This window comes from Colossoma macropomum, unplaced genomic scaffold (assembly GCF_904425465.1).
Source record: "Colossoma macropomum unplaced genomic scaffold, Colossoma_macropomum, whole genome shotgun sequence".
Taxonomy (NCBI): domain Eukaryota; kingdom Metazoa; phylum Chordata; class Actinopteri; order Characiformes; family Serrasalmidae; genus Colossoma; species Colossoma macropomum.
This window is the reverse complement of record NW_023494805.1, coordinates 5,853,620-5,880,877: the sequence shown is the minus strand read 5'-3', so window position 1 is coordinate 5,880,877 and position 27,258 is coordinate 5,853,620. Positions and strand designations below refer to the sequence as shown.

Sequence of the window (27,258 nt, the reverse complement as noted above, 5' to 3'; positions counted from 1 at the left end):
TGGCATAAACTGAACAGATCAAAAATACCTGATAGTAAATTGCAAACTTCGATAGACAGATAAGAAAAAAATCAGACCTTTTTGTAGAAATACTTTAGTTTACAAATGTTCAAAATTCAAAAACATACTATTGTTAATTTCCAGATTGAAAAAAAATCCCAGATTATCAATGTGGTCTCAGACTTTTGCACTCCACTGTATCTTCTATATTTATTCTATTGGATCTAATTTCATGTTGACACCTGAACAAAGAAAAAATCCTTGTATATCTGGTACTTAGCAAATCAAGATTTTGATTCAGATTTAGTGATATCACACTATCATTGTGAGGGTGGCCATTGTGACAAAATGTACGACTACCATATTAATCACTTTATTCAAAAAGACTGAGTCGCTAAAGAGATACTGACTATCTGCAATTCACCACTCTAATTATATTTCCCTTAACAGATTACTTAAATTTTTGAGTTAATTGAACTTCTAACAGTAAGTTAACATTTTAAGAATCTGTGTTTTATGCTTGGTTATTTGTATTTGGTTTTTTTTTTTTTTTTGAGGTTCACTTAACTCAAATATGTAAGGCAGCACAGTAACTAAGTAATGTCACAACATTAATATAGAGCACTTCATTGTATTTCAGTGACACACAGTGGAACAAAACCTGTTACTGCAAACAACAAGAAATTGATTCTTACTATTAACAATCTTCAAGCTGCTATTCTATACTGAATGTGTATCAGAACACAGGACACTTCTTGTCACTAATACTGTATTGAGTTTTTAATACTGATTTTTAAGTCATATTGACAATAAGATAGCTCTCAATATGGACATACTTCCTCCATCTAGTTTTAGTTTAAACTACTGCATGTAGGCTCTAATACCCCAACACTGGTCTCCCCCACATTTTGTACCTGGTCATGCTTAAGGCTACTTTATGAGATTGAAAATACTTGCACTTACCTGTAAAACCAAGTTTAGTTCCGTTCCCAAAGATGATCTCTCCACACATGAGCACAGCACAGTAGTAAGTTCCAGCATCAGAGAGGCTGAGGTTTCTCTTGGGGAGTTTGTAGACACAGCTCTGTGTAGGAGAATCAGTCTCAGAGCTTTTCTTACACTCATCACTCCTGTTTCCATGAGTGTAAATGATTCCTGGATGAGATTCTCCTGATCCATGTCTGAACCAGTACACACTGTGTTCTCCTGCAGACGCATCTGTGAGTATTGAACACTGCAAAGTTGTATCTCCTCCCAGTTCAACAGGATCTGATACAGGAGGCTGGAGAACAGCAGAGAGACTTGAAGATGAACCTAAAGAGAGAAAAATGTTACTGATTATTGATTGAGGTGTAGATTTAGGTTTACGTTGTAGAAAAATGTAGATTTCAAAACTGATGCTGTGTAATCAAAAAACAATGTAGTAGAGTAGCACCTACCTTTGAGCACTAAGACTGTACAGTCTGATAATGCAGTGTCTGAATAAAATGCGACAGAACAGTAATATGTAGCTGAATCAGACGGTTCTGCATTTGAGATACTCAGATTAAAACTGTTCTTTTCTCTTACTGCATTAAAGCGGCCGCTCTTGTCAAAATCATTATGATATTTAATGTCTACAGTGTGAAAAGCAGAAGCAATGAGAAGAGGCTTTTCTCCTGGAGTCTGTTTGAACCATGCAGTCGCTGATGCATCAACAGATGGAAAAAAAACAATTCAGCTTAATGTTTTCTCCGATCTGTATGTACTTCAGTCCATTAAGACAGGGAATGTCTATCTTTGAGGTGCCACCTAAAAGAAAAAGGGAAATTCTTTTTCTTAAATTGATAAAAATTAATGAAAATTTGTCCAGCAAACCATGAGTTTAACAGCCACATTCATAAAAACATGAATGTTTTACTGTTGGAAAAAAGATAAAACAGTACCTAATGCTGTTAAGAACCAAACAAGTACACAAAATCTCATCATTGCCAAACTCTTCAAGTAAGATATGCTCTGAAAAAAAAAAACAGTTGCACTTTATGAACAGTTTAGTAAATGATTAGTAAATAATGTTTTAACAAAAACACTGGTTTTAAGTTGATTATGTGAGCTCACCTACAGTTTCTGGGCAGGAGTAAACGTCTGAGATGTAGGTAATGCATGCATCACTCTGTGCTTAGAACTCCTACAAGAGCAGTTTTATATTCCTGAGCTAACAGCTGATTGGCTCCCATAACAGGAATTTGAATTGGGGCCCAACCAATTACATCAGTGGGTATAAATATGGAACTTAATATGCAAATCACTAGTGCTGTGTAACAAACCTGGTTTTTCCAAAGGAATCCAACTCGACATATATAATACAAATGTATATAACAGATTCACAATCAACAGTTTAAATCACATGTAAAAACTGACAAACAACATAAAATGAAATAGTAGAATAAAGTGAAGTTGTAGTTTTCATTACAGTAACTAGTTACTGATTTTTTTTCTGAATTCATAAATATTTACTTCATATTCAATGAGTGGCGGCACGGTGGCGCAGTGGGTAGCGCTGTCACCTCACAGCAAGAATGGCCTGGGTTCGATTCCCAGCTGGGTGACCAGGGTCGTTTCTGTGTGGAGTTTGCCTGTTCTCCCCGTGTCTGCGTGGGTTTCCTCCGGGTACTCCGGTTTCCTCCCACAGTCCAAAAACATGCAGTCAGGCTGATTGGACATGCTGAATTGCACCTAGGTGTGAGTGAGTGTGTGACTGTCTATGTCTGTCTGTCTGCCCTGCGATGGACTGGCGACCTGTCCAGGGTGTATCCTGCCTTCCGCCCAATGACAGCTGGGATAGGCTCCAGCACCCCACCGCGACCCAGAAGGATAAGCGGTTTAGATGATGTATGTATGTATTCAGTGAGTGCACAATGGCAGATCATGAATATGATTAAATACCACAACAGCTTACATACAGATATTTCTTTCCAGTAGTGTTGTAGTCAAGACCACTAGAGGTGTTTCCGTGTTAAGGCCAAGACTTTTTAGTCATCCAGACCAAGAGCAGAGAGACCAAGACAAGCCATTTACTACCATTCATTATACATTATACATATTAATAAATAACAATACAAACTCAATTCCAACAAAAGTTAGGACAGTATGGGTAAAAGAGTAATTTGTAAATCCACTTTGACCTGCATTTAAACAAAAACAGTACAAGGACAAGATATGTAATGTAATCTTGTCAATTTCATTGTTTTTGTACACATACACTCATTCAGAAATAGATGTCTGCAACACGTTTCAGAAAAAAACGTTGGGACAGGGCAGATTAAGATGAGGAATTTTTAAATGTTTCAAAATAATCTTAAGCAGCTGATACAGCCATGCTTGGGTATAACATAACATCCAGGAATGGCTGAGCACTTCATCAGCGAAGATGGGTCAATACTCACCACAAAAACTGCATCAACAAAAATCCTACAGTTTAAGAAGTACTTTCCTCAGTGAGTGATTGCAAGGATTTTACGTATTTTACTCTCTACAGTTATAATAATACTACATAATACATACATAATATCATCAAAACATTCAGGGAATCCAGAGATATCTCTGGCAGCAAAGGGAAGGTTGAAAACCAAAACTGACTGCTTGTGATCCCTCAGATGGCATTGCATTAAATCTGGCTTCTGTGATGAATGTCAGCACATAAGCTCAAGAATGCTTTGACAAACCATTGTCAATAAACAGTAACCACTGCTGTACTATTAAGACTGTACTATGCACAGCAGAGGTCATATGTCAAAACTGCCAACTTCTCTTGGTTCATTTGAAAGGGACTGATTAATGAATTATTTTGGTAATAATGGACACTGTGTTCTCTGGGCCAAACAAGAGAAGGAGCATCCAGACTGTTACCAGAATAAAGTTTAAAAGCCAGGATCTGTCATGGTATGGAGGTATTGCACATTTGGGAAGACCCCATTAGCACTAAACATAGGAGCAACATTTTGAGCAACATATTCTGCCTTCTAGATATTGTCTTTTAGGGACATCAACATGACACAAAGCCACATTTTGCATGTTACAACAGCATGGCTGCGCAGTCCATAAGCAAACGTACCAGACTTGCTCTCCTGCAGTTCAGACCTGTCTCTCACTAAAAATGGGTGCAAAACACAACAATAAAGGACCTGGAGTGTTGCACAGCTGAAGAACTGTATAACAGAATAATGGCAAAAAAATCTGCTTTTTTCCGTGATGTAACACTGGTAAATATGTTACTGTCCCAATGTTTTGAAACTTGTTGTAGGCATCAAATTTCATAAGTTCATAAAATAAAACATCAAATATTATGTGTATGTACTATTTTTAATTTAATGAAGGTTAAACAGGATTTATTAAATACTGCTTTCTGTTTTTATTAGCATGGCACTTATTGTCCCAACTGCTTTTGGAACTGGGTTTGTATATTTATATGTTGTATATAATATTGTAGTGTCCCACTACTGGCTGGCGCTGAGGGACTCTGGAGGTGTGGCTACGCAGATGGCCACCCACAAAGGCTCATGGTAGTCCTCCTAAAAAATGACTTGTGTTGTTTGGTGTTGTAACTTGTTATATATAGTTATATTTAAGTGTTTTTTGTGTTGTTATGTGTTGGGCAGAGCGCTAATGTGTGGGTTTTGTTTGTGAGGGGGGCCACAGTGAGTTCGGTATTCTGCATGTGCCACTTTCTGCCATGGTGTTCAATAATGAGTACTTATTACAGCAGATCATGGCTACCTTTGTGTTTCTACTTCTGTTAACACTACAATATTTTAAATAATACACAGTTTAAAAATATGATTAATTATTATTAGATCACAGTCTTAGTCCAACTTTGCATTATAACTTTTGAAAGCAAATGACGGTGGGTTATTTTCTGTGTCTTCTTTTCTAAAACTAATTCAAAAAGTCAGCTGAATCTAAATGAAGCAGCAAACATCCATTTTATTATTAAATGATTAACAATAATAACATTCCCATCTGTCCTCAGGTAATGTTTTAAATTTGGAACCAATGAACGTCAGCAGACAAACAATATTCAATTAATCCATCATGGAAATATCAATAAGATCCTCATCTGGTAGTGAAGTGATTTTATGTAAACAATACAGTTAATTGTAGAGAAAGGACTGTTTTATTCTGTTTGAAGGTATTTTTAATGTTCAGTAATGATAAAAAGTTTCCAATTACATCAGATGGAGGCACTGCACTCTTGCATTCGTCTGATCTCCATAACAATTTCCGAGTCCACATTCCCCTCAGATGGAGACAAGACTGAGATAAAATGATGTTGAGAGTGGGACAAAACCAAGACGGCTAATTTACGATGAATGGCCAAATAACAATTGTGGACTTGCGTAATGCAAAACTGCTTTCCAGTAATCAACTTATTATGAGCAAAATATATATTCACAGACCTGTGCACAAACTTTTTGAAGGGCAGGCTCAAGGAAAAAAGGGCAACCTAAGCCTGAATGAACATCTCAAAGTAATCCAAAGTACTGCCTTTTGTGTCTTATTGAATTTTCTGCATGGAGAAATGGACCCCAATCTCCAGCAACAGAGCTGTGGTGTTAATCACTACACTAAGTACTAGTAAAGAATGAGTTATGCCTCTGTTTAAGCAGGCGGTCTCTTCAACACATCCACATCATCTCACATAAATCCCTGATTTTACAATAACAAAAACTTTATTTGGCATGTTATTTGCGCCTTACTGTCTTACTGCCAACACATTATTGTTTGAAATAAACCCAACCTGTGTCTTAACAGCAGGGTTTCCGCTGCTGTGGTGATGTGTGTGTCTGTGATAGGTCAGAGTTACTGAGGCGAAATCTCCACTCTATCTAGTGAAGCATACTTCACTAGATAGAGTGACCAAGAGTGACAGGGGTCTCTTAAAATCAGGTGTAAATTAGAGGTAGTGTTCAAAGACATGTTGTTAAGGCACGTTCTTTAACAATAGCCGCAGTCATAGCAGTTAGATGGAAGCACAGGCCTCAAACATGTGCTGAAAAAACATTTACCAGCAGAATAACACTATTTCCTGTGATCCTTGCACTGACTACTAATCAGTCCTAGACAATGTACACCTGCTTTACACTGTGCTGGGCTGCTTCCCTATTCATAGTTATACACCCTCGTGGGTATCATGGATTGAATTCTTATTCTCATTTTTTTAGGTAAGCCTTGATAGACTTCTAACATTCAGTGGTGAACTACAGCTATTACTGTGAGGCCTTCAGGTTTGGGCCAAAAATGATCTTCTCTACAATTTCTGCTGGCATGCCTATGAGATTGGTGTAGTATGTTAGCACTAAGCTAGTGGTGATTAACATGAATTTCTTGGCCATTCCAAATTAAACACAGATGTTCCATTTTTTCACATAATACATTCACATAATTGCTCCCACCCATTGGAATTCAAAATGTGGTTGATTCCTCTGTTAGCTCCTAATTATGTTATTGGTTAATTTGACATTTTAGGCTTTTAGCTCAATCCTAACCCATGAGAGCTTGTTTGGCACTATTTATACTACAAAGAAAACACTTTTGTTTCCAAGGATTGTGACTATCAGCACTTTTCAGAAAAGACTTATTAAAGTTTACTTGCACTTGTGTCCTCTGGGCTGTCTTCCCAATAGTTACACAATTAAAGCAGATACAATGAATTTCTGAATTTATTGTACAAATGTATTCATTTTATTAGTCTTTTTTAGTATTTATTATTTGGTCCCATCACGTAAAACCACAACAACAACAAAACAACAATAATAGAAATATACTGCACTATTAGCAATTAGCCAGTTATTCCTCAGTCTGCATCATTACAGTAGCGTAAAAAGGGGAGAGAGTCTTATAAGCTTTATAAAGTTCAGTTTTGTTGGTAATAAATGACCTTCGAGTTCACATCTTCACCCATCTGCTGTGGTTCATTGCTGAAACTCTCGGCTGCAAAGTACGAAGCTTCATCACATGCAGCCTGCAGAAAGAGACTGAATCATTACACTGTATTTCACAGTTTCACTGCTGACCAGCTGATCATAATCAGACATTCTGTACAGAGTGAATTAATTACCTGATACGCATGAACTGTGTGACGTTCAGCAGCATCTTCAACAAATAACAAGTAAATCATTCAAACATGCAGGATTACACTATTATAGTTCACTGTATTCATACACTAACATTAGATATTAATAATATCAGTTTCAGAGGTAAAACCTACCTTTATGATGACTGCTGTGTTTTCTGCACACAAATAAAGCCACACTCAGAGAGATGATGTTTGACACCACTAACACGACAGTGGTTGGGTCCAAAGTACGTTTCTCTATAAAAAGCAAGAAAGACTATCTTTATAATTTTGTCAAAATTTATGACTCAGATGCAAAAATTGATTTAATTAATGATATAAATGGATCTGGAATTCTAAAAACAAATAGATTTAAATGGCCGTCACAGAGTTTTTCTCTACACTGTTACACAACAGAAGTGGAAAAATCTTTTAGGCTCAACACTGCATAAATCCATATCCTATGTCATTTCTATCATAATAAAAAAAGAATGACAAAGAGAATCAAATTTCTAAATTTTACTGTGACAGATTTTCAGAGAAAATTACATTGTTAGAAAAAGTGTACAGCACACGCACAAACCAGTTAAATGTACTCGCAACGGTACAACAATGGTATTAACGTCTAAATATACAAAGCAACATTACATTCACTTTCCGTAGAGAACTGTACATATTTTAACTTTTTCTTAACTTGATTTTTAAACACAAACATGTAGTACAATGCATGGAATTAAGATGGGGTGTGTGTTTCCTAAACATAGGTTCTTAAGACGTACCTTTAGGTGTGACACTGCAGTGATCGCTTTTCTGAGAGCTCAGGTTGAGCTTAAGGCTATTTAAAGGAACTTAAAATATCTGATCTCACCTACAAAGTCCAGTTTAGTTCCGTTCCCAAAGATGATCTCTCCACACATGAGCACAGCACAGTAGTAAGTTCCAGCATCAGAGAGGCTGAGGTTTCTCTTGGGGAGTTTGTAGACACAGCTCTGTGTAGGAGAATCAGTCTCAGAGCTTTTCTTACACTCATCACTCCTGTTTCCATGAGTGTAAATGATTCCTGGATGAGATTCTCCTGATCCATGTCTGAACCAGTACACACTGTGTTCTCCTGCAGACGTATCTGTGAGTACTGAACACTGCAAAGTTGTATCTCCTCCCAATTCAACAGGATCTGATACAGGAGGCTGGAGAACAGCAGAGAGACTTGAAGATGAACCTAAAGAGAGAAAAATGTTACTTATTATTGATTGAGGTGTAGATTTAGGTTTACATTGTAGAAAAAAGTAGATTTCAAAACTGATGTTGTTTAATCAAAAACAATGTAGTAGAGTAGCACCTACCTTTGAGCACTAAGACTGTACAGTCTGATAATGCAGTGTCTGAATAAAATGTGACAGAACAGTAATATGTAGCTGAATCAGACGGTTCTGCATTTGAGATACTCAGATAAAAACTGCTCTTTTCTCTTACTGCATTAAAGCGGCCGATCTTGTCAAAATCATTATGATATTTAATGTCTACAGTGTGAAAAGCAGAAGCAATGAGAAGAGGCTTTTCTCCTGGAGTCTGTTTGAACCAGGCAGTAGACGCTAATGCATCAACAGATGGAAAAAAACAATTCAGCTTAATGTTTTCTCCGATCTGTATGTACTTCAGTCCATTAAGACAAGGAATGTCTATCTTTGAGGTGCCACCTAAAAGAAAAAGGGAATTCTTTTTCTTAAATTGATAAAAAATTATGAAAATTAGATCAGCAACCATGAGTTTAACAGCCGCATTCATAAAAACATGAATAATTTACTGTTAGAAAAAGATAAAACAGTACCTAATGCTGTTAAGAACCAAACAAGTACACAAAATCTCATCTTTGCCAAACTCTTCAAGTAATATATGCCCTGAAAAAAAAACAGTTGCACTTTATGAACACTTTAGTAAATGATTAGTGAATAATATGTTGATAAAAACCAAGTAATACATTTGCAGTCCTATGTCACTGGAATGAAGTTGATTATGTGAGCTCACTTACAGCTTTCGATGGGCAAAATCATCTGTACTTAAAACTTCTACAAGGGCAGCTTTATATTCCTAAGCTAACAGCTGATTGGCTCCCATAACAGGAATTTGAATTGGGCCTCAACCAATTACATCAGTGGGTATAAATATGGACCTTAATATGCAAATCACTAGTGCTGTGTTACAAACCTGGTTTTTCCAAAGGAATCAAACTCAAGATATATAGTACAAATGTATATTACAGGCTCATAATAAACAGTTTAAATCACATATAAAAACTGAAAAATATAATCAAAATTAATAATATGCAAATGCACAGTAGTATGTTGGTTCTACATTTGGGATACTCAGATTAAAAGTGTCTTTTGCTCTAAATGCATTAAAGCGGCCGCTCTTGTCAAAATCATTGTGATATTTAACTTGTACAGTGTGAAAAGCAGAAGCAATGAGAAGAGGCTTTTCTTCTGGAGTCTGTTTGAACCATGCAGTTGCTGCCGGATCAATGGATGAAAACGCATGAAATGTAAGATAAGCAAACTTTTTAAAAGCAAAAAAAAAGTTTAAACAGTTTAAACATTTTTAATATTCTGCTATATTAATCAAACACTTCTGGTGGTAATGACTACTACTACTACTACTACTACTAATAATAATAATAATCTATTTAGCTGGAATTCAGTGAATTCTGGGAGCTCACTTACAGTTTTGAAGGACAAAAGTAGCCTTTCACAATGTAGTTAATATGCATGCAAAACCTCTGCAGGAGCAGCTTTTATAATTCTGTGCTGAAAGCTGATTGGCTCCCATAACAGGAAGTATAATCACACCCCGACCACTCACGTGGACTCACAAGGAGCAGAAATGTACATCTTGATATGATATTGTGATATGAACTTTAAATGTGTTACAATTTCTCTTCAAACCTTTCTATTAATGTATGAAAACAAACAGAGCAGAAAACTAACATAATAAACAAATTATCATGTCAATTTCATTTTTACTAGATTAGTGTAGAGCTCAGACAGGCAAATATTATATAAAGCTGATGCCCACCTCATAATTCAACTGCTATTATTTACTTTAATTCAGCCATATAACACAAAATCAATCTCCATAACTCCTAAAAGAAGTACTGAAACATTCTACATAACTATGAATTGCATTTCACTATATTTTTTCACAGTTTCAGGATGACACTGTAAACACTGAACCTGCCGGTGCAGTTCCAATTGTTCTGGTCTCCAGAGGTGGGCTTGGGGGTCTGAAAGGATCCAATGCTCCCGAACTACACTGGACCAGGGACTGTACATGAGATCATATAAGCCATTTTTACATAAGATTACTTTTTTGTTTCTGTATAAGCTTTTCTCAGGGGTTCAGAAAATCTAGGCTTGCTGTTGTTTATAAGGCTTTATTTGTTAAGGTATCTTAAGGTATCTGTTACCTTATCTGTTAAGACTAATGCAACCTTTTACACAGTCCGTTTTCTTTAAGACAACAACAGTTTGCTAAACATTAATAATAGCAATAATTAACATAGAAAAACACTGTAAATGTGTTCTTTACTCATGAACTATATCCTATGTTTGAGTATATGTTTAGCAGTGACCACAGTCTAAATGACAGACACATACTGCAGTAAAGGACAAACTGCTGAAACTTCCAACCACATCAAACGATTAAACAGAACTTTAACAGCTTCTTAAAAAAAGTGAACATCTGAACATCCCTGCCTCACTCTCATAGATATATATATATATATACCTTATACATCAGTTGTATAGTAGTTACTAGATATTTCACTGTAGTGACTGACCAGTGAAACCTTAAGAATAATAACTGAATTATAAGGTTTCTAGGAGTATAATCTGTGAATACTTTCCTCTGATCTAATCTTTAACTGAAACATTTTCATTGACATGCTGCAGTGTTATTTAATAAAGCATAACCTGAATTCTCCATGTAGACAGGATGCTGCTCCTCTTTCTAGAAGATGAGCTGAACAGGGGGCACTGACTTTGACACTGACACTGGCAGCTGGGCACTGGCAGTTGTGGTCACAGCTGCTCTGAGAAATCACATCACAGAATTGCAGGTTCAGATGCTCTTTGTTTTCTCTGCACCAGAGGAGCCGAGCACTGGTAGCTACAAAAGACAATCACATTAAACACTGCTCACATGGAAAATCATAACCTGAATTAAAGATCCTGTTTACATCTGGACTTGTATATAGACTGTATTTACACGTGGTTAAGAAACGGGTCTCCAGTTAGTCCGTTGATTGCTATGTGGCTCGACATGTACAAGTCACCTTATAACATGACAGCCAATTGCATGTTTTACCAGTTTCTTCCTGCTCTATTCAAAACATTGCTTTTGCTTTTATATTCGCCAGTTTTGTAGGCCATTTTTCTTTTTCAAAGTTTACAAGAAGGCAGCTGTTTAGATTCATTGATCTGTAACATTTTGTAGTAAGACGGTGAATAATGACAAGATGAAGTATACATTAACCAAACTAGTGCTTTACTTACTGATGCTTTATCTAGCTTTAGTTAAACTAAATATCTAAGCATGCAGGGCTGGTCAACGTTCAAGTCATAAGGGCAACTCATGTCAGGAACTGAACTGAAAGGAGCAGCTCTGCACATGTTAAATGGCAGCAGGCCAGGGGGTGGTCCCTCTTCCATATGCAGAAAACCAGGGGAGGTGTCTTCACAATGTTGGGAGGGGCTCTGTTTGTCAGATCTGTCTTGTAGAAACAGATGCATTTACACATTTTGTATTTCAGATCACGATTTGAAGTGGTTTAAGCGATCAGATTTAAGTTTGTTTTAAATATGTAATTGGGCACATTTACACTTGCATTTTAATGTATATGTGTGTGTATCACTGTCATGATATAATTCTCAGTACACATGAAACAACCCGGTATAAACAGGGTCAAAAAGAACCCTGAAGAAAAGAGCTTATTCTGTGCACATTTTCTGTTGGTTTACTTAGAGAAAAGCAACTTGCCAGAAAAGAACACAGCAAATTTTTGAAATGCTTAAAGTTATCTTTAATGTCAATGATAAGACGGATGATTTAATAGAAACCACAAAAAAGAAAACAGGCTGATCAGTTTCTCATAATGACAGTCATAGAAGACAGAAAGTGTATACCTGAAACTACACTACATTCATATGCACACATATGTGTGTACATATGTGTGTACAACGTTCCAGACTTTAGAATTAGGCTGAAAGATGTAACATACAGATAAACAAGTCAAAAGCGTTCACACCCAAAAATCTTTAGTATCTTGCTCTGATTGTCTTTAGCAATAAATAAAATTAGGACTGGATCACGCTGTATCAAACCAAATGTCAAATATCATCAGTTGATAAACAGATCCTTTTTGATGTTATAAGTAATTACTCCATCTTCATTTTCACACTATTTATACACACCCATGTCTTTTTCTAGCCACTAATTATCACCTGCAGTTATGTTGTGATCAGTATTTTGTCCTGTGGTTTCCTGTCTGCATGTATTCCCTACTTCTTAGTGCTCCTTTCTGATCTTCATGCAGGTCATCTAGTTGTTGATCATAGATGTGCTTGTGTTTGTTAAGTCCTGCAGTATTCTGTACTTGACTGACAGTGCTGACAACACCTCTAGGAACAGCTTTAATGAAGCCTAACAGCATTTCGGTGATCCCTCATCCCTATACACAGAATAAGGAAGTAAGCTGAAAAGTGTCTGATATCTTATTTCACAAATTATAGAAAGACACAGCATTACTGTAATAATTTGTTAGGCCTCTGTCAGAAAACATTACATTACATAAAAAAGGGTGAGAGGATTCTGTAGATTTTCAGTTCAGTAACTCAGCTTTATTGGGGATGTTTGATCTGAGAGTAAACTTCAGTGTCTTTAAGCTTCTGTTTTCTTCTAGTTCCTCTGGATGACGGTGGTTTATTAGAGAAACTCAGTGCTGCATAGTTCAAAGCTTCATCACATTGACCCTGAAGAAGAAAACAGTGTTTAACATGTTTAACTGCAAAACTAGAGGAACAAAATGAGAGTTTATCAGAAGAGTTAGAAGATCCCACAACACACATAGTGAGCAAAATCACATTTCACAGTATTCTGAGGTGCAGGGAGGTGATATCTGAAGGTAAGAGTGATTCTAAAATTCAGACAGCACACTTCTTTTATATTTTATAATAACTATAAACTCTACTGTTTATACGCTTCATATATTTATCTTCAAACTTTGTTTTACACTACACTGGTACACTTACACTTAGAAGAAAATAAATGAATCACCTGATTTACTTTGGACTGTGTGACCCTCAGCAGCATCTTTAACAAAGAACAAAAGTAATAAAGTAGCACAGAAAATCACAGCTTGTAAATAAAACACAAAATGTATTAACAATGAAAATTGGACAATCATATCAGTTTCAGGGGTAAAATCCTACCTTTATGATGACTGTTGTATAATTTTCTACACAGAAATAAAATCACAGCCAGGAAGATGATGTTTGATGCTGCTAAACCAAGAATGGCTGGGTCCAAAACACTTTTCTCTGCAAGAAGAAAGCAGATCGTTATACACACACACACACACACACACACACACACACACACACATTTTCTAAGCCGCTTATCCTTCTGGGTCGTGGGGGGAGCTGAAGCCTATCAGATCTTTATAATATAATGGAAAATCTGTGATGAATGTGATGCAGAAAAAGACATACTAATTTTAAAAATGTTAAAGAAGAAGCTAAAAACATAATACTAAATATAATTTTCATATAATTGAATCCACAGTGTAAAATCAATGTAAATTATAAATGGCTACATGACAGACCACAACTGTTTATCAATCCAGCTGCACAGCAGAAGAGAAGAAAATAACTTTTTTTATCTCACAGCAGCTTGAGAAAAATGGGGATGGGTATGTCTGTCCTACCTTTTGAAATCAAGTGATAATTTTGGGATGCATAACTTGTGTAACTGATGACTTAGTGCTTTTATTTTATTATTGAAATGATTTTTACACAAAATCTTTCACACCGACAGCCAATCGCAGACCAACTGCCACCTCCACAGCTTCTTTCGCCAGGCCATAATCCTCCTAATCAGGGACCCTTCTCACTTCCCTCTGCTTTAAACTGCTGCTATATATTGCCATAACTATTTGAGTGAAAAGTACAACCCCTTGAGCATTTCTTATTTGGTATTTGGTACATTAATTGCAGTGTACGCTCGAGTTGTCATAAACTCCACATGTTTGTGCCAAAAGCCAAGAGCAAATCAAATCAACCTGTTAGTAAATTACAAACTTCAATGGAGCAGATAAGAAAAAAATCTGACCTTTTTCATAACTATATTTGTTTAAAAATGTTAAAAATTCTGAAACTTGCTGTTGTTTATTTCCAGGTTCAATTGGAAAAGAATCCCAGATTGTCAATGTGGTATCAGACTTTTGGACTCCACTGTATCTTCTTTATTTATTCTATTGGATCTACTTTCATGTTGACACCTGCACAAAGAGAAATTCCTTGTATATCTGGTACTTAGCAAATCAAGATTTTGATTCAGATTTAGTGATGTCACACTATCATTGTGAGGGTGGCCATCTGAGTGAAGAAATTCCTGACTAAAGGATTAATATCACTTAATTCAGAAAGACTGAGTCGCTAAAGAGATATCGACTATCTGCAATTTAACACTCTAATTATATTTCCCCTAACAGATTACTGATATACACACTGCCTGTTTACTCGGAGTGAATTCAGTCTTGCATGTCATGAACTGGATTAGCTATGAGGTAATTACCTGTAGGATTACCTGTGTTCTGATCCACTATTATAAATTAATGTGAGCTAAATATGAGCTAAATGTTCAGTTAATGCAACAGAATCTTGGCACTGTAAAAAAATGTTCTTTTAATTTAGAAAAGTTAACACTTCAAGAATCTGTGTTTTATACTTGGTCAATTTGTTTTTGAAATTCACTTAACTCAAATATGTAAGGCAGCACAGTAACTAAGTTAAAACACTTTTTGTGAAGTACAGTGCACTGTACTTTAATTATTTTTATATCACATTAATATAGAGCACTTTATTGTATTTCAGTGACAGACAGTGGAACAAAACTCGTTACTGCAATTGACAAGAAATTGATTCTTACTATTAACAATCTTCAAGCTGCTATTCTATACTGAATGTGTATCAGAACACAGGACACTTCTTGTCACTAATACTGTATTGAGTTTTTAATACTGATTTTTAAGTCATATTGACAATAAGATAGCTCTCAATATGGACATACTTCCTCCATCTAGTTTTAGTTTAAACTACTGCATGTAGGCTCTAATACCCCAACACTGGTCTCCCCCACATTTTGTACCTGGTCGTCCTTAAGGCTACTTTATGAGATTGAAAATACTTGCACTTACCTGTAAAACCAAGTTTAGTTCCGTTCCCAAAGATGATCTCTCCACACATGAGCACAGCACAGTAGTGAGTTCCAGCATCAGAGAGGCTGAGGTTTCTCTTGGGGAGTTTGTAGACACAGCTCTGTGTAGGAGAATCAGTCTCAGAGCTTTTCTTACACTCATCACTCCTGTTTCCATGAGTGTAAATGATTCCTGGATGAGATTCTCCTGATCCATGTCTGATCCAGTACACACTGTGTTCTCCTGCAGACGTATCTGTGAGTACTGAACACTGCAAAGTTGTATCTCCTCCCAGTTCAACAGGATCTGATACAGGAGGCTGGAGAACAGCAGAGAGACTTGAAGATGAACCTAAAGAGAGAAAAATGTTACTGATTATTGAATGAGGTGTAGATTTAGGTTTACATTGTAGAAAAAAAAGTAGATTTCAAAACTGATGTTGTTTAATCAAAAAACAATGTAGTAGAGTAGCACCTACCTTTGAGCACTAAGACTGTACAGTCTGATAATGCAGTGTCTGAATAAAATGCGACAGAACAGTAATATGTAGCTGAATCAGACGGTTCTGCATTTGAGATACTCAGATTAAAACTGCTCTTTTCTCTTACTGCATTAAAGCGGCCGCACTTGTCAAAATCATTATGATATTTAATGTCTACAGTGTGAAAAGCAGAAGCAATGAGAAGAGGCTTTTCTCCTGGAGTCTGTTTGAACCATGCAGTAGACGCTGATGCATCAACAGATGGAAAAAAACAATTCAGATTAATGTTTTCTCCGATCTGTATGTACTTCAGTCCATTAAGACAAGGAATGTCTATCTTTGAGGTGCCACCTAAAAGAAAAAGGGACATTCTTTTTCTTAAATTGATAAAAATTTATGAAAATTAGATCAGCAAACCACAAGTTTTATGGCCGCATTCATAAAAACATGAATGTTTTACTGTTGGAAAAAAGATAAAACAGTACCTAATGCTGTTAAGAACCAAACAAGTACACAAAATCTCATCTTTGCCAAACTCTTCAAGTAATATATGCTCTGAAAAACAAAAGCAGTTGCACTTTATGAACAGTTTAGTAAATGATTAGTAAATAATGTTTTAACAAAAACACTCGAATTAAGTTGATTATGTGAGCTCACCTACAGTTTCTGGGCAGGAGTAAACGTCTGAGATGTAGGTAATGCATGCATCACTCTGTACTCAAAACTTCTACAAGGGCAGCTTTATATTTCTGAGCTAACAGCTGATTGGCTCCCATAACAGGAATTTGAATTGGGCCCCAACCAATTACATCAATGGGTATAAATATGGAACTTAATATGCAAATCACTAGTGCTGTGTAACAAACCTGGTTTTTCCAAAGGAATCCAACTCGACATATATAATACAAATGTATATAACAGATTCACAATCAACAGTTTAAATCACATGTAAAAACTGACAAACAACATAAAATGAAATAGTAGAATAAAGTGAAGTTGTAGTTTTCATTACAGTAACTAGTTACCGATTTTTTTTCTGAATTCATAAATATTTACTTCATATTCAGTGAGTGCACAATGACAGATCATGAATATGATTAAATACCACAACAGCTTACATACAGATATTTCTTTCCAGTAGTGTTGTAGTCAAGACCACTAGAGGTGTTTTTGTGTTAAGGCCAAGACTTTGCAGTCATCCAGACCAAGAGCAGAGAGACCAAGACAAGCCATTTACTACCATTCATTATACATTATACATATTAACAGGGATGGGGGAGGAGCTAAGTAGCATGCTATTTTTTGTAGATAACTGCAAATTTTCGTAGCTAATAGCTGTATCAACTACAGTTTTATGAAATGTAGCTCATAGCTGTAGGGCCTATAAATTTTTGTTTAGCTATAATGATAATTTTCACTACAATTTCGCTACAGGCTTCAGGAAATCCGTGCAAAATCTGTGCCATAGAATGCGGTCGTTAACTGGGCCGCCGACAATTCGAGCAAATGGTCACGCACTGATCACCCCTTACTAGTAGGCTTAACTCAGGGGTTGCAACCGAAATGTTAAGAAGAGCCATTTTGTCCTTCCAACAAAAATGAAACCACTTTGGGAGGCTCAACATTTTATGTCCGTTTTACCATCTTGGCTGTAAATCAGTCTCAGAGTGTGCTAATCTAGTTCAGGCTAAAAATAATATAAAAGAAAACGCAGACTTACTTTGCTCCGCTTTTCTCGCACCTATCAGGAAACTTTTCTGCAAGTTTCTTGTAAAATGTCTCTCAGCGTTAGACTTTTACAACGCTGAAGTCAGTTTCTCATTCACCGGCCTCTCATTCGAATTGTCCCATTCCACCTTAAATGGTGCCTGAAGTGCCAGATTGTACTGCTGCACCATTTAAGGTGGATCGGGAGAATTAGAACAAAAAGCAAGAGAATGAGAAGCGTCTTCAGCTTCGCGAGTTGCTGCAGATTAAACGTATTATAAAAACCAGCTAGAGTGATTATAAATGAAAATAAGTCCATTCATCTCTAAATTATGGTCGTGTTAAATGTCTCTCTTTGCCTTTTCGTTGTCTGCAGTGCTGTGTGTCCAGCAGTCTGCGCGTCAGTCTTCAGCGTTAAAGGTTGGTGAATTAGCAGTTATGCATTAACTCCAGCGTTTAAGACCATTTATTGTGAAAACTGTGTTAGAACTGTGTGTTACAATGATTTTATAGTAAAGGAGATTATTTTATTTTCCCTAAAAATCTAGTTCTGCTGTGGAGCCGCAACAGCTCTGCAGCAGTGGAGAGATTATTCAGGTCTGATTCTCACTCAAACAGAGCCAGAGGCTCTGATAAGAATTTTAAGGCTAAAGTGCTGCTGAAGTTTAAATGACTCTGAATGTCATGTGTGTAAATATCTTGCTGAAATGTTTAAATTGAAGCAGTTTTATTTCAACAGTTATGCTTTGCACAAAGTTGTTTGGTTTGTATTTGGTTATTTTTGTTGATTTTTGTTAGGAAACCCTGGAATCATTGACTTTGTCGTTACTTAGTCTATGTTGATATTAAGACTTTGGTTGTGTAAGTTTGATTGTTGTTTACACTTTTTGGTGATCTTTTTGTATATTTGCAGCTTTTCAATTGTATGTTTCTTTCTGGTACATGATTAAATGCAGTGTCTTGTTCACATTGTCAATTGGGCTTCTTTGGTGTGTCAGGTGGAGATTCACAAACATTCTGACGATCACGCTTTGAAAGTAGCTAAAAAGTAGTGCACTACTTTTCAAAAAGTAGCTAAAAAGTAGCCAATACTTTTTTTTCTGGAAAAGTAGCTAAATTGTAACTAGCTACAAATTTTGGGAAAGTAGCTACAAAGTAGCTAACTACTAATTTTCCAGTAGCTATCCTAACCCTGCATATTAATAAATAACAGTACAAACTCAATTCCAACAAAAGTTAGGACAGTATGGGTAAAAGAGTAATTTGTAAATCCACTTTGACCTTCATTTAAACAAAAACAGTACAAGGACAAGATATGTAATGTAATCTTGTCAACTTCATTGTTTTTGTAAACATACACTCGTTCAGAAGTAGATGTCTGCAACACGTTTCAGAAAAAAAAAAGTTGGGACAGGGCAGATTAAGATGAGGAATTTTTTTAAATGTTCAAAAAAAAAAAAATCTTAAGCAGCTGATGCAGCCATGCTTGGGCATAAACACAGTGTCCATGAATGGCTGAGCACTTCATCAGCGAAGATGGGTCAATACTCACCACAAAAACTGCATCAACAAAAAGCCTACAGTTTAAGAAGTACTTTCCTCAGTAAATGATGGCAAGGATTTTAGGTATTTTACTCTCTTCAGTTATAATAATACTACATAATACATACATAATATCATCAAAACATTCAGAGAATCCAGAGATATCTCTGGCAGCAAAGGGAAGGTTGAAAACCAAAACTGACTGCTTGTGATCCCTCAGATGGCACTGCATTAAATCTGGCTTCTGTGATGAATGTCAGCACATAAGCTCAAGAATGCTTTGACAAACCATTGTCAGTAAACAGTAACCACTGCTGTAATATTAAGACTGTACTATGCACAGCAGAGGCCAGAAATGCTGCCAACTTATCTGGGTTCATCTGAAATGGACTAATGCTGTGGAAATGTCTGACAAGTTAACCTTTTAAATTATTTATAGTAATAATGGACACTGTGTTCTCTGGGCCATCCAGATTGTTATGAGTGTAAAGTTCAAAAGCCAGGATCTGTCATGGTATGGGGGTACTGCACATCTAGATTATGTCTTTTAGGGACATCTATGCTTACTTCAACATGACACCAAGCCACATTCCGGACATACCAACAGCATGGCTGCGCAGTCCATAAGCAAACGTACCAGACTTGCTCTCCTGCAGTCCAGACCTGTCTCTCACTAAAAATGGGTGCAAAACACAACAATAAAGGACCTGGAGTGTTGCACAGCTGAAGAACTGTATAAACAGAATAATGGCAAAAAAATCTGCTTTTTTCCGTGATGTAACACTGGTAAATATGTTACTGTCCCAATATTTTGAAACTTGTTGTAGGCATCAAATTTGGAATTAGCAGGCATTTACAAGAAACTATCAAGTTCATAAAATAAAACATCAAATATTATGTGTATGTACTATTTTTAATTTAATGAAGGTTAAACAGGATTTATTAAATACTGCTTTCTGTTTTTATTAGCATGGCACATATTGTCCCAACTGCTTTTGGAATTGGGTTTGTATATCTTATATGTTGTATATTTTAGCATCCCGCTACTGGCTGGCACTGGTGCTGAGAGACTCTGGAGGTGTGGCTAGGCAGATGGCCACCCCCAAAGGCTCATGGTAGTCCTCCCAAAAAGAGACTTGTGTTGTTTGGTGTTGTAACTTGTTATATATAGTTATATTTAAGTGTTTTATGTGTTGTTATGTGTTGGGCAGTGCGCTAATGTGTGGTTTTGTTTGTGAGGGGGGCCACCGTGAGTTCGGTATTCTGCATGTGCCACTTTCTGCCATGGTGTTCAATAAAGAGAACTTATGACAGCAGATCATGGCTACCTTTGTGTTTCTACTTCTGTTAACACTACAATATTTTAAATAATACACAGTTTAAAAATATTATTAATTATTATCAGATCACAGTCTTAGTCCAACTTTGCATTACAACTTTTGAAAGCAAATGACGGTGCGGTAATTTCCTGTTTCTTCTTTTCTAGGGCTTTGGAACCAATGAACATCAACAAACAAATAATATTCAGTTAATCCATCATGGAAATATCAATAGGATCTTCAACTGGCAGTGAACTGATTTTATGTAAACAGTACAAATAAACGTAGAGAAAGGACTGTTTTACTCTGTTTGAAGGTATTTTTAATGTTCAGTAATGATAAAAAGTTCAGTTTCCAATTACATCTGATGGAGGCACTGCACTTTTGCATTTGTCTGATCTCCAGAATAGTTTCCGAGTCCACATTCCCCTCAGATGGAGACAAGTCTGAGTCAAAATTATGTTGAGACTGAAACAAAACCAAGACGGCTAATATAGGAGAAATGGCCAAATAACAGTTTCTACAAAACTGTTTTCCAGAAATCAACTTACTATGAGCAAAATATATATTCACAGACCTGGGCCCAAACATTTTGAAGGGCAGGCTCAAGGGAAAAAGGGCAACCTGAACCTGAATGAACATCTCAAAGTAACCGAAAGTACGGCCTCTTGTGTCTTATTGAATTTTCTGCATGGAGAAATGAACCCCGATCTCCAGCAACAGAGCTGTGGTTTTATTCACTACACTAAGTACTAGTAAAGAATGAGTTATGCCTCTGTTTAAGCAGGCGGTCTCTTCAACACATCCACATCACCTCACACAAATCGCTGATTTTACAGTAACAAAAACTTAGGATTTATTAGTGCGCCTTACTGCCAACACATTATTGTTTGAAATAAACACAACCTGTGTCTTAACAGCAGGGTTTCCGCTGCTGTGGTGATGTGTGTGTCTGTGATAGGTCAGAGTTACTGAGGCGAAATCTCCACAGGAAGCATTACTGCACTAGAGAGCGCGACCAATAATGATGAAACTCTTTGAAGCCAAGCTCACTTAAAAGGGCAGAGGTGCAGTCTAAGGGTAAAAAGGCAATGGTCTCCTAAAACTAGGTGTAAATTAGAGGTAGCGTTCCAAAGGCATGTTGTTAGGACACGTCTTTAACTAATTTCGTAGTGGTTAGATAGAGGTACAGGCCTCAAACGTGTGCTGAAGGGACATTTACCAACAGAATAACACTATTCATTCCTAACCACCTCCAAGTTACCTGGATATTGATTATAGAATTGCTTCTGATTTTTAAGGTTGTGTGATCATCATGACTATCAGCATATATCTATCGGAAAAGACTTAATAAACCTTACTTGCACTTGCGTAAGTAAGGTCTTCCGAACAGTTACACAAAAAAAATTCAGTGAATCATCTCAGTGTCTCTTAAGTGTTATTCTCTCTCTTTCTCTTTCTCTCTCCAACAATCACACATAAACACACACCCACACACACACATACAGAAAGCTTGCTGAACTTAAATTTATTTTAGAAATTAAAAGGACAATTTCCATGATTATTATAGAAATGTATTCATTTTATTAGTCTTATTTAGTAATTATTATTTGGTCCCATCATGTAAAACCACAACAACAACAAAACAACAATAAGAGTAATATACATTAAAATACTGCAGTTATTCCTCAGTCTGCATCATTACAGTAGCATGGAAAGCGGGAGAGAGTCTTTAGAAAGTTCATTTTTGTTGGTAATAAATGACCTTTGAGTTCACATCTTCAGTCTTCTGCTGTTTTTCATTGCTGAAATTCTCTGCTGCAAAGTATGAAGCTTCATCACATGCAGCCTGCAGAAAGAGACTGAATCATTACACTGTATTTCACAGTTTCACTGCATAATCAGACATTCTGTAGCCTCATAGTCGAGTTTATCAGAAAAGATTTAAAGTGAATTAATTACCTGATATGCATGAACTGTGTGACGTTCAGCAGCATCTTCAACAAATAACAAGTAAATCATTCAAACATGCAGGATTACACTATTATAGTTCACTGCATTCATACACTAACATTAGATATTAATAATAATATCAGTTTCAGAAATGAAACCTACCTTTATGATGACTGCTGTGTTTTCTGCACACAAATAAAGCCACACTCAGAGAGATGATGTTTGACACCACTAACATGACAATAGTTGGGTCCAAAGCACCTTTTTCTATAATAAGCAAGAAAGATCAACTTTATAACTTTATCAAAATGTAAGACTCTGATATAAAGAAAAAAAAATATGTACAGTTCTGAGTATAAAACTGTACTGTTTCAGATTTATATAATGATATAAATGGATCTAGAATTCTAAGACAAATAGATTTAAATGGCCGTCATAGAGAACCTGTTTTTCTGTTACACAACAGAAGAGGAAAAATCTTTTAGGCTCTCAACACTGCATAAATCCATATCCTGTGTCATTATAAAAAAAGAATGACAAAGAGAATTAAATTTCAAAATTTTACTGTGACAGACTTTCAGACAAAAAATTACATTGTCAGAAAAAGGGTACAGCACATGCACAAACCAGTTAAATGTACTCGCAATGGTACAACAATGGTCTTAACGTCTAAACGTACAAAGCAACATTATATTCACTTTCCCTAGAGCAAGAGTCGGCAACCCAAATGTTAAGAAGAGCCATTTTGTCCCTTCAACAAAAATCAAACCACCTTCGGAGCTGCAACATTGTCCATTTTACGATCTTGGCTGTAAATATGTCTCAGTATATTTAGCATAGGCTAAATAATATCAACGAAAACACTGACTTACTTTGCTTTGCTTTAAGCTTTAGCTCAGCTATAGCTGCTTTTCTCACATCTCCAGCAGGAAACTTTTACGCAAAAGTAAAATGTCTCTTAATGTTAGACTTTTTATGAGTCCAAAGTCAGCTTGTCATTCACCAGCTTCAGTTTTCCTGTTCCACCTGAGTATCTAAGTCTGAGGCGCCAGAATATAACTGCTGCACCCTTTAAGGGGGAACGGGAAAATTCGAACAAGAAGCTGGAATGATTACAAGTGTAAATAAGTTTGTTTGTCATAAATCTTTTTCTTTGCAGTTTTGTTAGCTACTAGCTAGGCAAGACTTGTCTGCGTTGCTATAGTGTCTAGCAGTCTGCGCACCAGGGTTAAAGGTTAGTGAATTAGCAGTTACAGGCTACTGTAATTCCAGTGTTTAAGACGATTTATTGCTGAAACTGTGTTAGAACAGAGCTTTATTTTACTGCAAAGCAGGATTATTTTATTTTTACCTAAAAATCTAATTCTGCTGTGGAGCCGCAACATGACAGTTAAAGAGCTGCATGTGGCTCAGGTGCCACATGTTGCTGATCCCTGTCCTAGAGAAATGTTCATATTTTTACCTTTTCATAATTTAGATTTTTAAATAGAAAAGTACAATACAGTGCATGGAATTAAGATGGGGATGTGTGTTTCCTAACCAAAGGTTCTTAAGACGTACCCTTTAGGTGTGACACTGCAGTGACCGCTTTTCTGAGAGCATAGGTTGAGCTTTAAAGGAACTTAAAGTATATGATCTTACCTATGAAGTCCAGTTTAGTTCCGTTCCCGAAGATGACCTCTCCACACGTGAGCACAGCACAGTAGTAAGTTCCAGCATCAGAGAGGCTGAGGTTTCTCTTGCGGAGTTTGTAGACACAGCTCTGTGTAGGAGAATCAGTCTCAGAGCTTTTCTTACACTCATCACTCCTGTTTCCATGAGTGTAAATGATTCCTGGATGAGATTCTCCTGATCCATGTCTGAACCAGTACACACTGTGTTCTCCTGCAGACGTATCTGTGAGTATTGAACACTGCAAAGTTGTATCTCCTCCCAGTTCAACAGGATCTGATACAGGAGGCTGGAGAACAGCAGAGAGACTTGAAGATGAACCTAAAGAGAGAAAAATGTTACTGATTATTGAATAAAATGTAAAGATCAGAGATCAGATTTATGATGTAGAAAGATCTTGGTTTCCAAATTGATTGTATTTAATAAAAGCAGACTGTAGTAGACTAACACCTACCTTTGAGGACTAAAACTGTGCAGTCCATTAAGCTAATATCTGTGTAATATGCAACTGCACAGTAATATGTAGCTGAATCAGATGGTTCTGCATTTGAGATACTCAGATTAAAACTGCTTTTTTCTCTTACTGCATTAAAGCGGCCGCTCTTGTAAAAATCATTATGATATGTAACTGGTGCAGAACGAAACACAGAAGCAATGAGAAGAGGCTTTTCTCCTGGAGTCTGTTTGAACCATGCAGTCGCTGATGCATCAGCAGATGAAAAAAAGCAAGTCAGTTTAATATTTCCCCCTTCAAGAATATACTTCAGTCCATTCAGACACAGAATGTCAATCTTCGAAGTGCCACCTAAAAGGCAAAACAACGAAGAACTCTTTTATGTAGATTTTACAGCACTTCACTTGGATTCCAAGTAAGATAGACAAAATGAACTTCATTAATACTGAAAACTAAAGAAAAAGCTGAAACAGTACCTAATGCTGTTGAGAGGAAAACAAGTGCACAAAATCGTATCATTGTCGACCTCTTCAAGTAGCGTATCTCCTGAAAAAAATGTAGAAATTCTGGTAATAATAATAATGATATTAATAATATATACAATCCTATGTATCCAGAATTCAGTTAATTGTGTGAAGTAACTTACAGATTTTGAAGGACAAAGTGACCTTTCACAACGTAGCTAAAATGTGTGCAAAACTTGTACAAGAGCAGTTTTATATCTCTGTGCTTAAAGCTGATTGGTTCCCATAACAGGATGTAGACTCGGGCCCTGACCACTCACGCTGGTGTTTCATAAAAACATATATTAATATGCAAATCACTACTGCTGTGGATCTGGTATGGCCAAAGCACATCAAATTAACTACAACTGAATTTCAAGAATTTCTCATTTTGCTTGTCTGGTCATCATAAACATCACACTTGCTTGTGTACATGCTTGAGGATTAATTACAGGCTAACTTTCTAAACCTGAATTAATAACAGTCTGAGTATCTAAACCTGGATTAATCAAAGCCTGACTATCTAAACCTGGATTAATAACAGCCTGACTATCTGAACCTTTATTAATCACTGTTTGAATATGTAAACCTGGATTAATCATAGTTTGAATATGTAAACCTGGATTAGTAACAGTCTGAGAATCTAAACCCAGATTAATCACAGTCTGAGTATCTAAACCTGGATTAATCACAGCCTGACTTATTAAACACAGTCAAAGTATCAAAACCTAGATTTATCACAGTCTGAGTATCTAAACTGGGATTAATCACAGCATGAGTATCTAAACATAGATTAATAACAATCTAAATATCTAAACCTGGATTAATCACAGTCTGAGTATTAATTAATCAGGTTTAAATTAATCAGGTTTAAATACTTAAACCTGGTGTAATCACAGTCCAAATATCTAAACCTCTATTAATCACAGTCTGACTATCTAAAACTCTATTAATCACAGCCAAATGATTATAAACCTGGATTAATCACAGCCTGAATATATAAACCTGGATTATTTGCAGTCTTAGTATGTAACCCTGGATTAAACACAGTCTGAGTAATTAAACCTGGATTAATCACAGTCTGAGTAACTAAACCTGGATTAATCGCAGTCTGAGTATCTTAATCTTTGTTAATCACAGCGTGGCATGCGCCCGCCCCCCGGGCCCCGACGATGACGGCCGCGAGAGCCGGCGGGAAGGCGGGGCCCGAACACCCAGCGGCGACGAACCTTGGCGAGGACGGCAGGGAAAGAGCCGCGAGTGGGGAGGGGCGGAGCGCAAAGCCCGAGCTCCGCCGACGGAGGCGGGTCACGCTAGTGACGGCGGGAGGAGGAGGACGAGGACGATGGTGCCGGCCACGAGAGGCACCAAGGCAAAGAGCGAGTCCCGAGCTCCGCCGCCCGGGCCCTTCCCCCTGTGCCGCAGCGAGGCCGCCTTAGGATACCTTACGTTCGACCCGGGCGGCCGAGCTGCAAGCTGGGGGCGGTGACGGGGAGGCTCGAGCGCCATTTTAAAGAGCTGAGAGGGAACAGAGAGAGAGAGAGGAGGCCGAGCAGCAGCAGTGACTGAAGAGCTGAAAAGCTTGAATAAGACTGAAAAGTCTAGCTGACTGAAGCCACTGAAAAGTGGCCAGCCTAGTTTGGGTTGTTTGGAGTTTGTTTATTTTGTGTGTTAATAAATATGGCGGCTGCAACACTGAACCCTGCCTCCAGCGTCTTCATTGAGCCCGGAGTAGCACATGCCGTGCCACACACAGTTTGACTATCTAAACCTGGATTAATCACAGGCTGACTATCTAAACCTGGATTAACAGAGAGTTGTTAAATCCTTTTTTAAAATGACTTAACTGTGTGTTTGTTTGGTTTTGTAAAGCTAAAACTTAGTCAGAAAGCCTGTCTAAGTTAAACCTGCTTCATTAGACAGACCCCAGATCCACTACGTATTTTTTCCAATAACCAGTCAAAACAAATGGCATAACATTAACACCACAAATACTACTTACAACTTAAATATCTTTAAGCGTTTTCTCCACATCTTTTTCTTTTCTGTTTTTCAGTTCCAGATGCAT

At 36.9% G+C, this 27,258-nt stretch overlaps 3 protein-coding genes and 1 long non-coding RNA gene across 4 annotated transcripts; all 4 read right to left on the bottom strand.

The window, feature by feature from the left end:
- Positions 1–6,765: 6,765 nt before the first annotated feature.
- Positions 6,766–8,961, bottom strand: LOC118826005. Its single transcript, XM_036596896.1, has 6 exons — positions 8,922–8,961; positions 8,437–8,790; positions 7,962–8,312; positions 7,247–7,351; positions 7,097–7,131; positions 6,766–7,000 (listed from the first exon to the last, which is right to left on the bottom strand). The coding sequence occupies exons 1-6, from the start codon at positions 8,959–8,961 to the stop codon at positions 6,893–6,895; spliced, it is 993 nt and encodes a 330-aa protein (XP_036452789.1). The 3' UTR covers positions 6,766–6,892.
- Positions 8,962–13,094: 4,133 nt separating this feature from the next.
- Positions 13,095–16,706, bottom strand: LOC118826068. The gene is made up of 6 exons (XM_036596956.1): positions 16,703–16,706; positions 16,527–16,596; positions 16,039–16,392; positions 15,561–15,911; positions 13,576–13,683; positions 13,095–13,156 (listed from the first exon to the last, which is right to left on the bottom strand). Exons 2-6 carry the CDS (start codon positions 16,564–16,566, stop codon positions 13,095–13,097), a joined length of 915 nt encoding a protein of 304 aa, XP_036452849.1. The 5' UTR covers positions 16,567–16,596; positions 16,703–16,706.
- Positions 16,707–22,350: 5,644 nt separating this feature from the next.
- On the bottom strand, positions 22,351–24,744 carry LOC118826067. Its single transcript, XM_036596955.1, has 5 exons — positions 24,688–24,744; positions 24,204–24,554; positions 22,725–22,829; positions 22,572–22,606; positions 22,351–22,458 (listed from the first exon to the last, which is right to left on the bottom strand). Exons 1-5 carry the CDS (start codon positions 24,713–24,715, stop codon positions 22,351–22,353), a joined length of 627 nt encoding a protein of 208 aa, XP_036452848.1. The 5' UTR covers positions 24,716–24,744.
- A 94-nt stretch (positions 24,745–24,838) lies between these two features.
- Positions 24,839–25,378, bottom strand: LOC118826018. The gene is made up of 3 exons (XR_005008720.1): positions 25,334–25,378; positions 25,164–25,233; positions 24,839–25,038 (listed from the first exon to the last, which is right to left on the bottom strand). It is a non-coding gene; the product is annotated as an uncharacterized LOC118826018 (long non-coding RNA).
- Between the last annotated feature and the right edge of the window lie 1,880 nt (positions 25,379–27,258).

Excerpts from the sequence above, each read along its gene's own strand:
- LOC118826067 (XM_036596955.1), bottom strand. The coding sequence starts at position 24,715 with ATGGACTGCACAGTTTTAGTCCTCAAAG. Across the intron at positions 22,830-24,203 it reads AACTAAACTGGACTTCATAG|AAAAAGGTGCTTTGGACCCA; the intron begins GTAAGATCATAT and ends TGCTTATTATAG. Across the intron at positions 22,459-22,571 it reads ACACAGTTCATGCATATCAG|GCTGCATGTGATGAAGCTTC; the intron begins GTAATTAATTCA and ends CTCTTTCTGCAG.
- LOC118826068 (XM_036596956.1), bottom strand. The coding sequence starts at position 16,566 with ATGAGATTTTGTGTACTTGTTTGGTTCTTAACAGCATTAG. Across the intron at positions 15,912-16,038 it reads TACAGTCTTAGTGCTCAAAG|GTTCATCTTCAAGTCTCTCT; the intron begins GTAGGTGCTACT and ends TTCTCTCTTTAG. Across the intron at positions 13,684-15,560 it reads AACTAAACTTGGTTTTACAG|AGAAAAGTGTTTTGGACCCA; the intron begins GTAAGTGCAAGT and ends TTCTTCTTGCAG.
- LOC118826005 (XM_036596896.1), bottom strand. The coding sequence starts at position 8,961 with ATGAGATTTTGTGTACTTGTTTGGTTCTTAACAGCATTAG. Across the intron at positions 8,791-8,921 it reads TTGGTTCTTAACAGCATTAG|GTGGCACCTCAAAGATAGAC; the intron begins GTACTGTTTTAT and ends TTTTTCTTTTAG. Across the intron at positions 7,001-7,096 it reads ACACAGTTCATGCGTATCAG|GCTGCATGTGATGAAGCTTC; the intron begins GTAATTAATTCA and ends CTCTTTCTGCAG.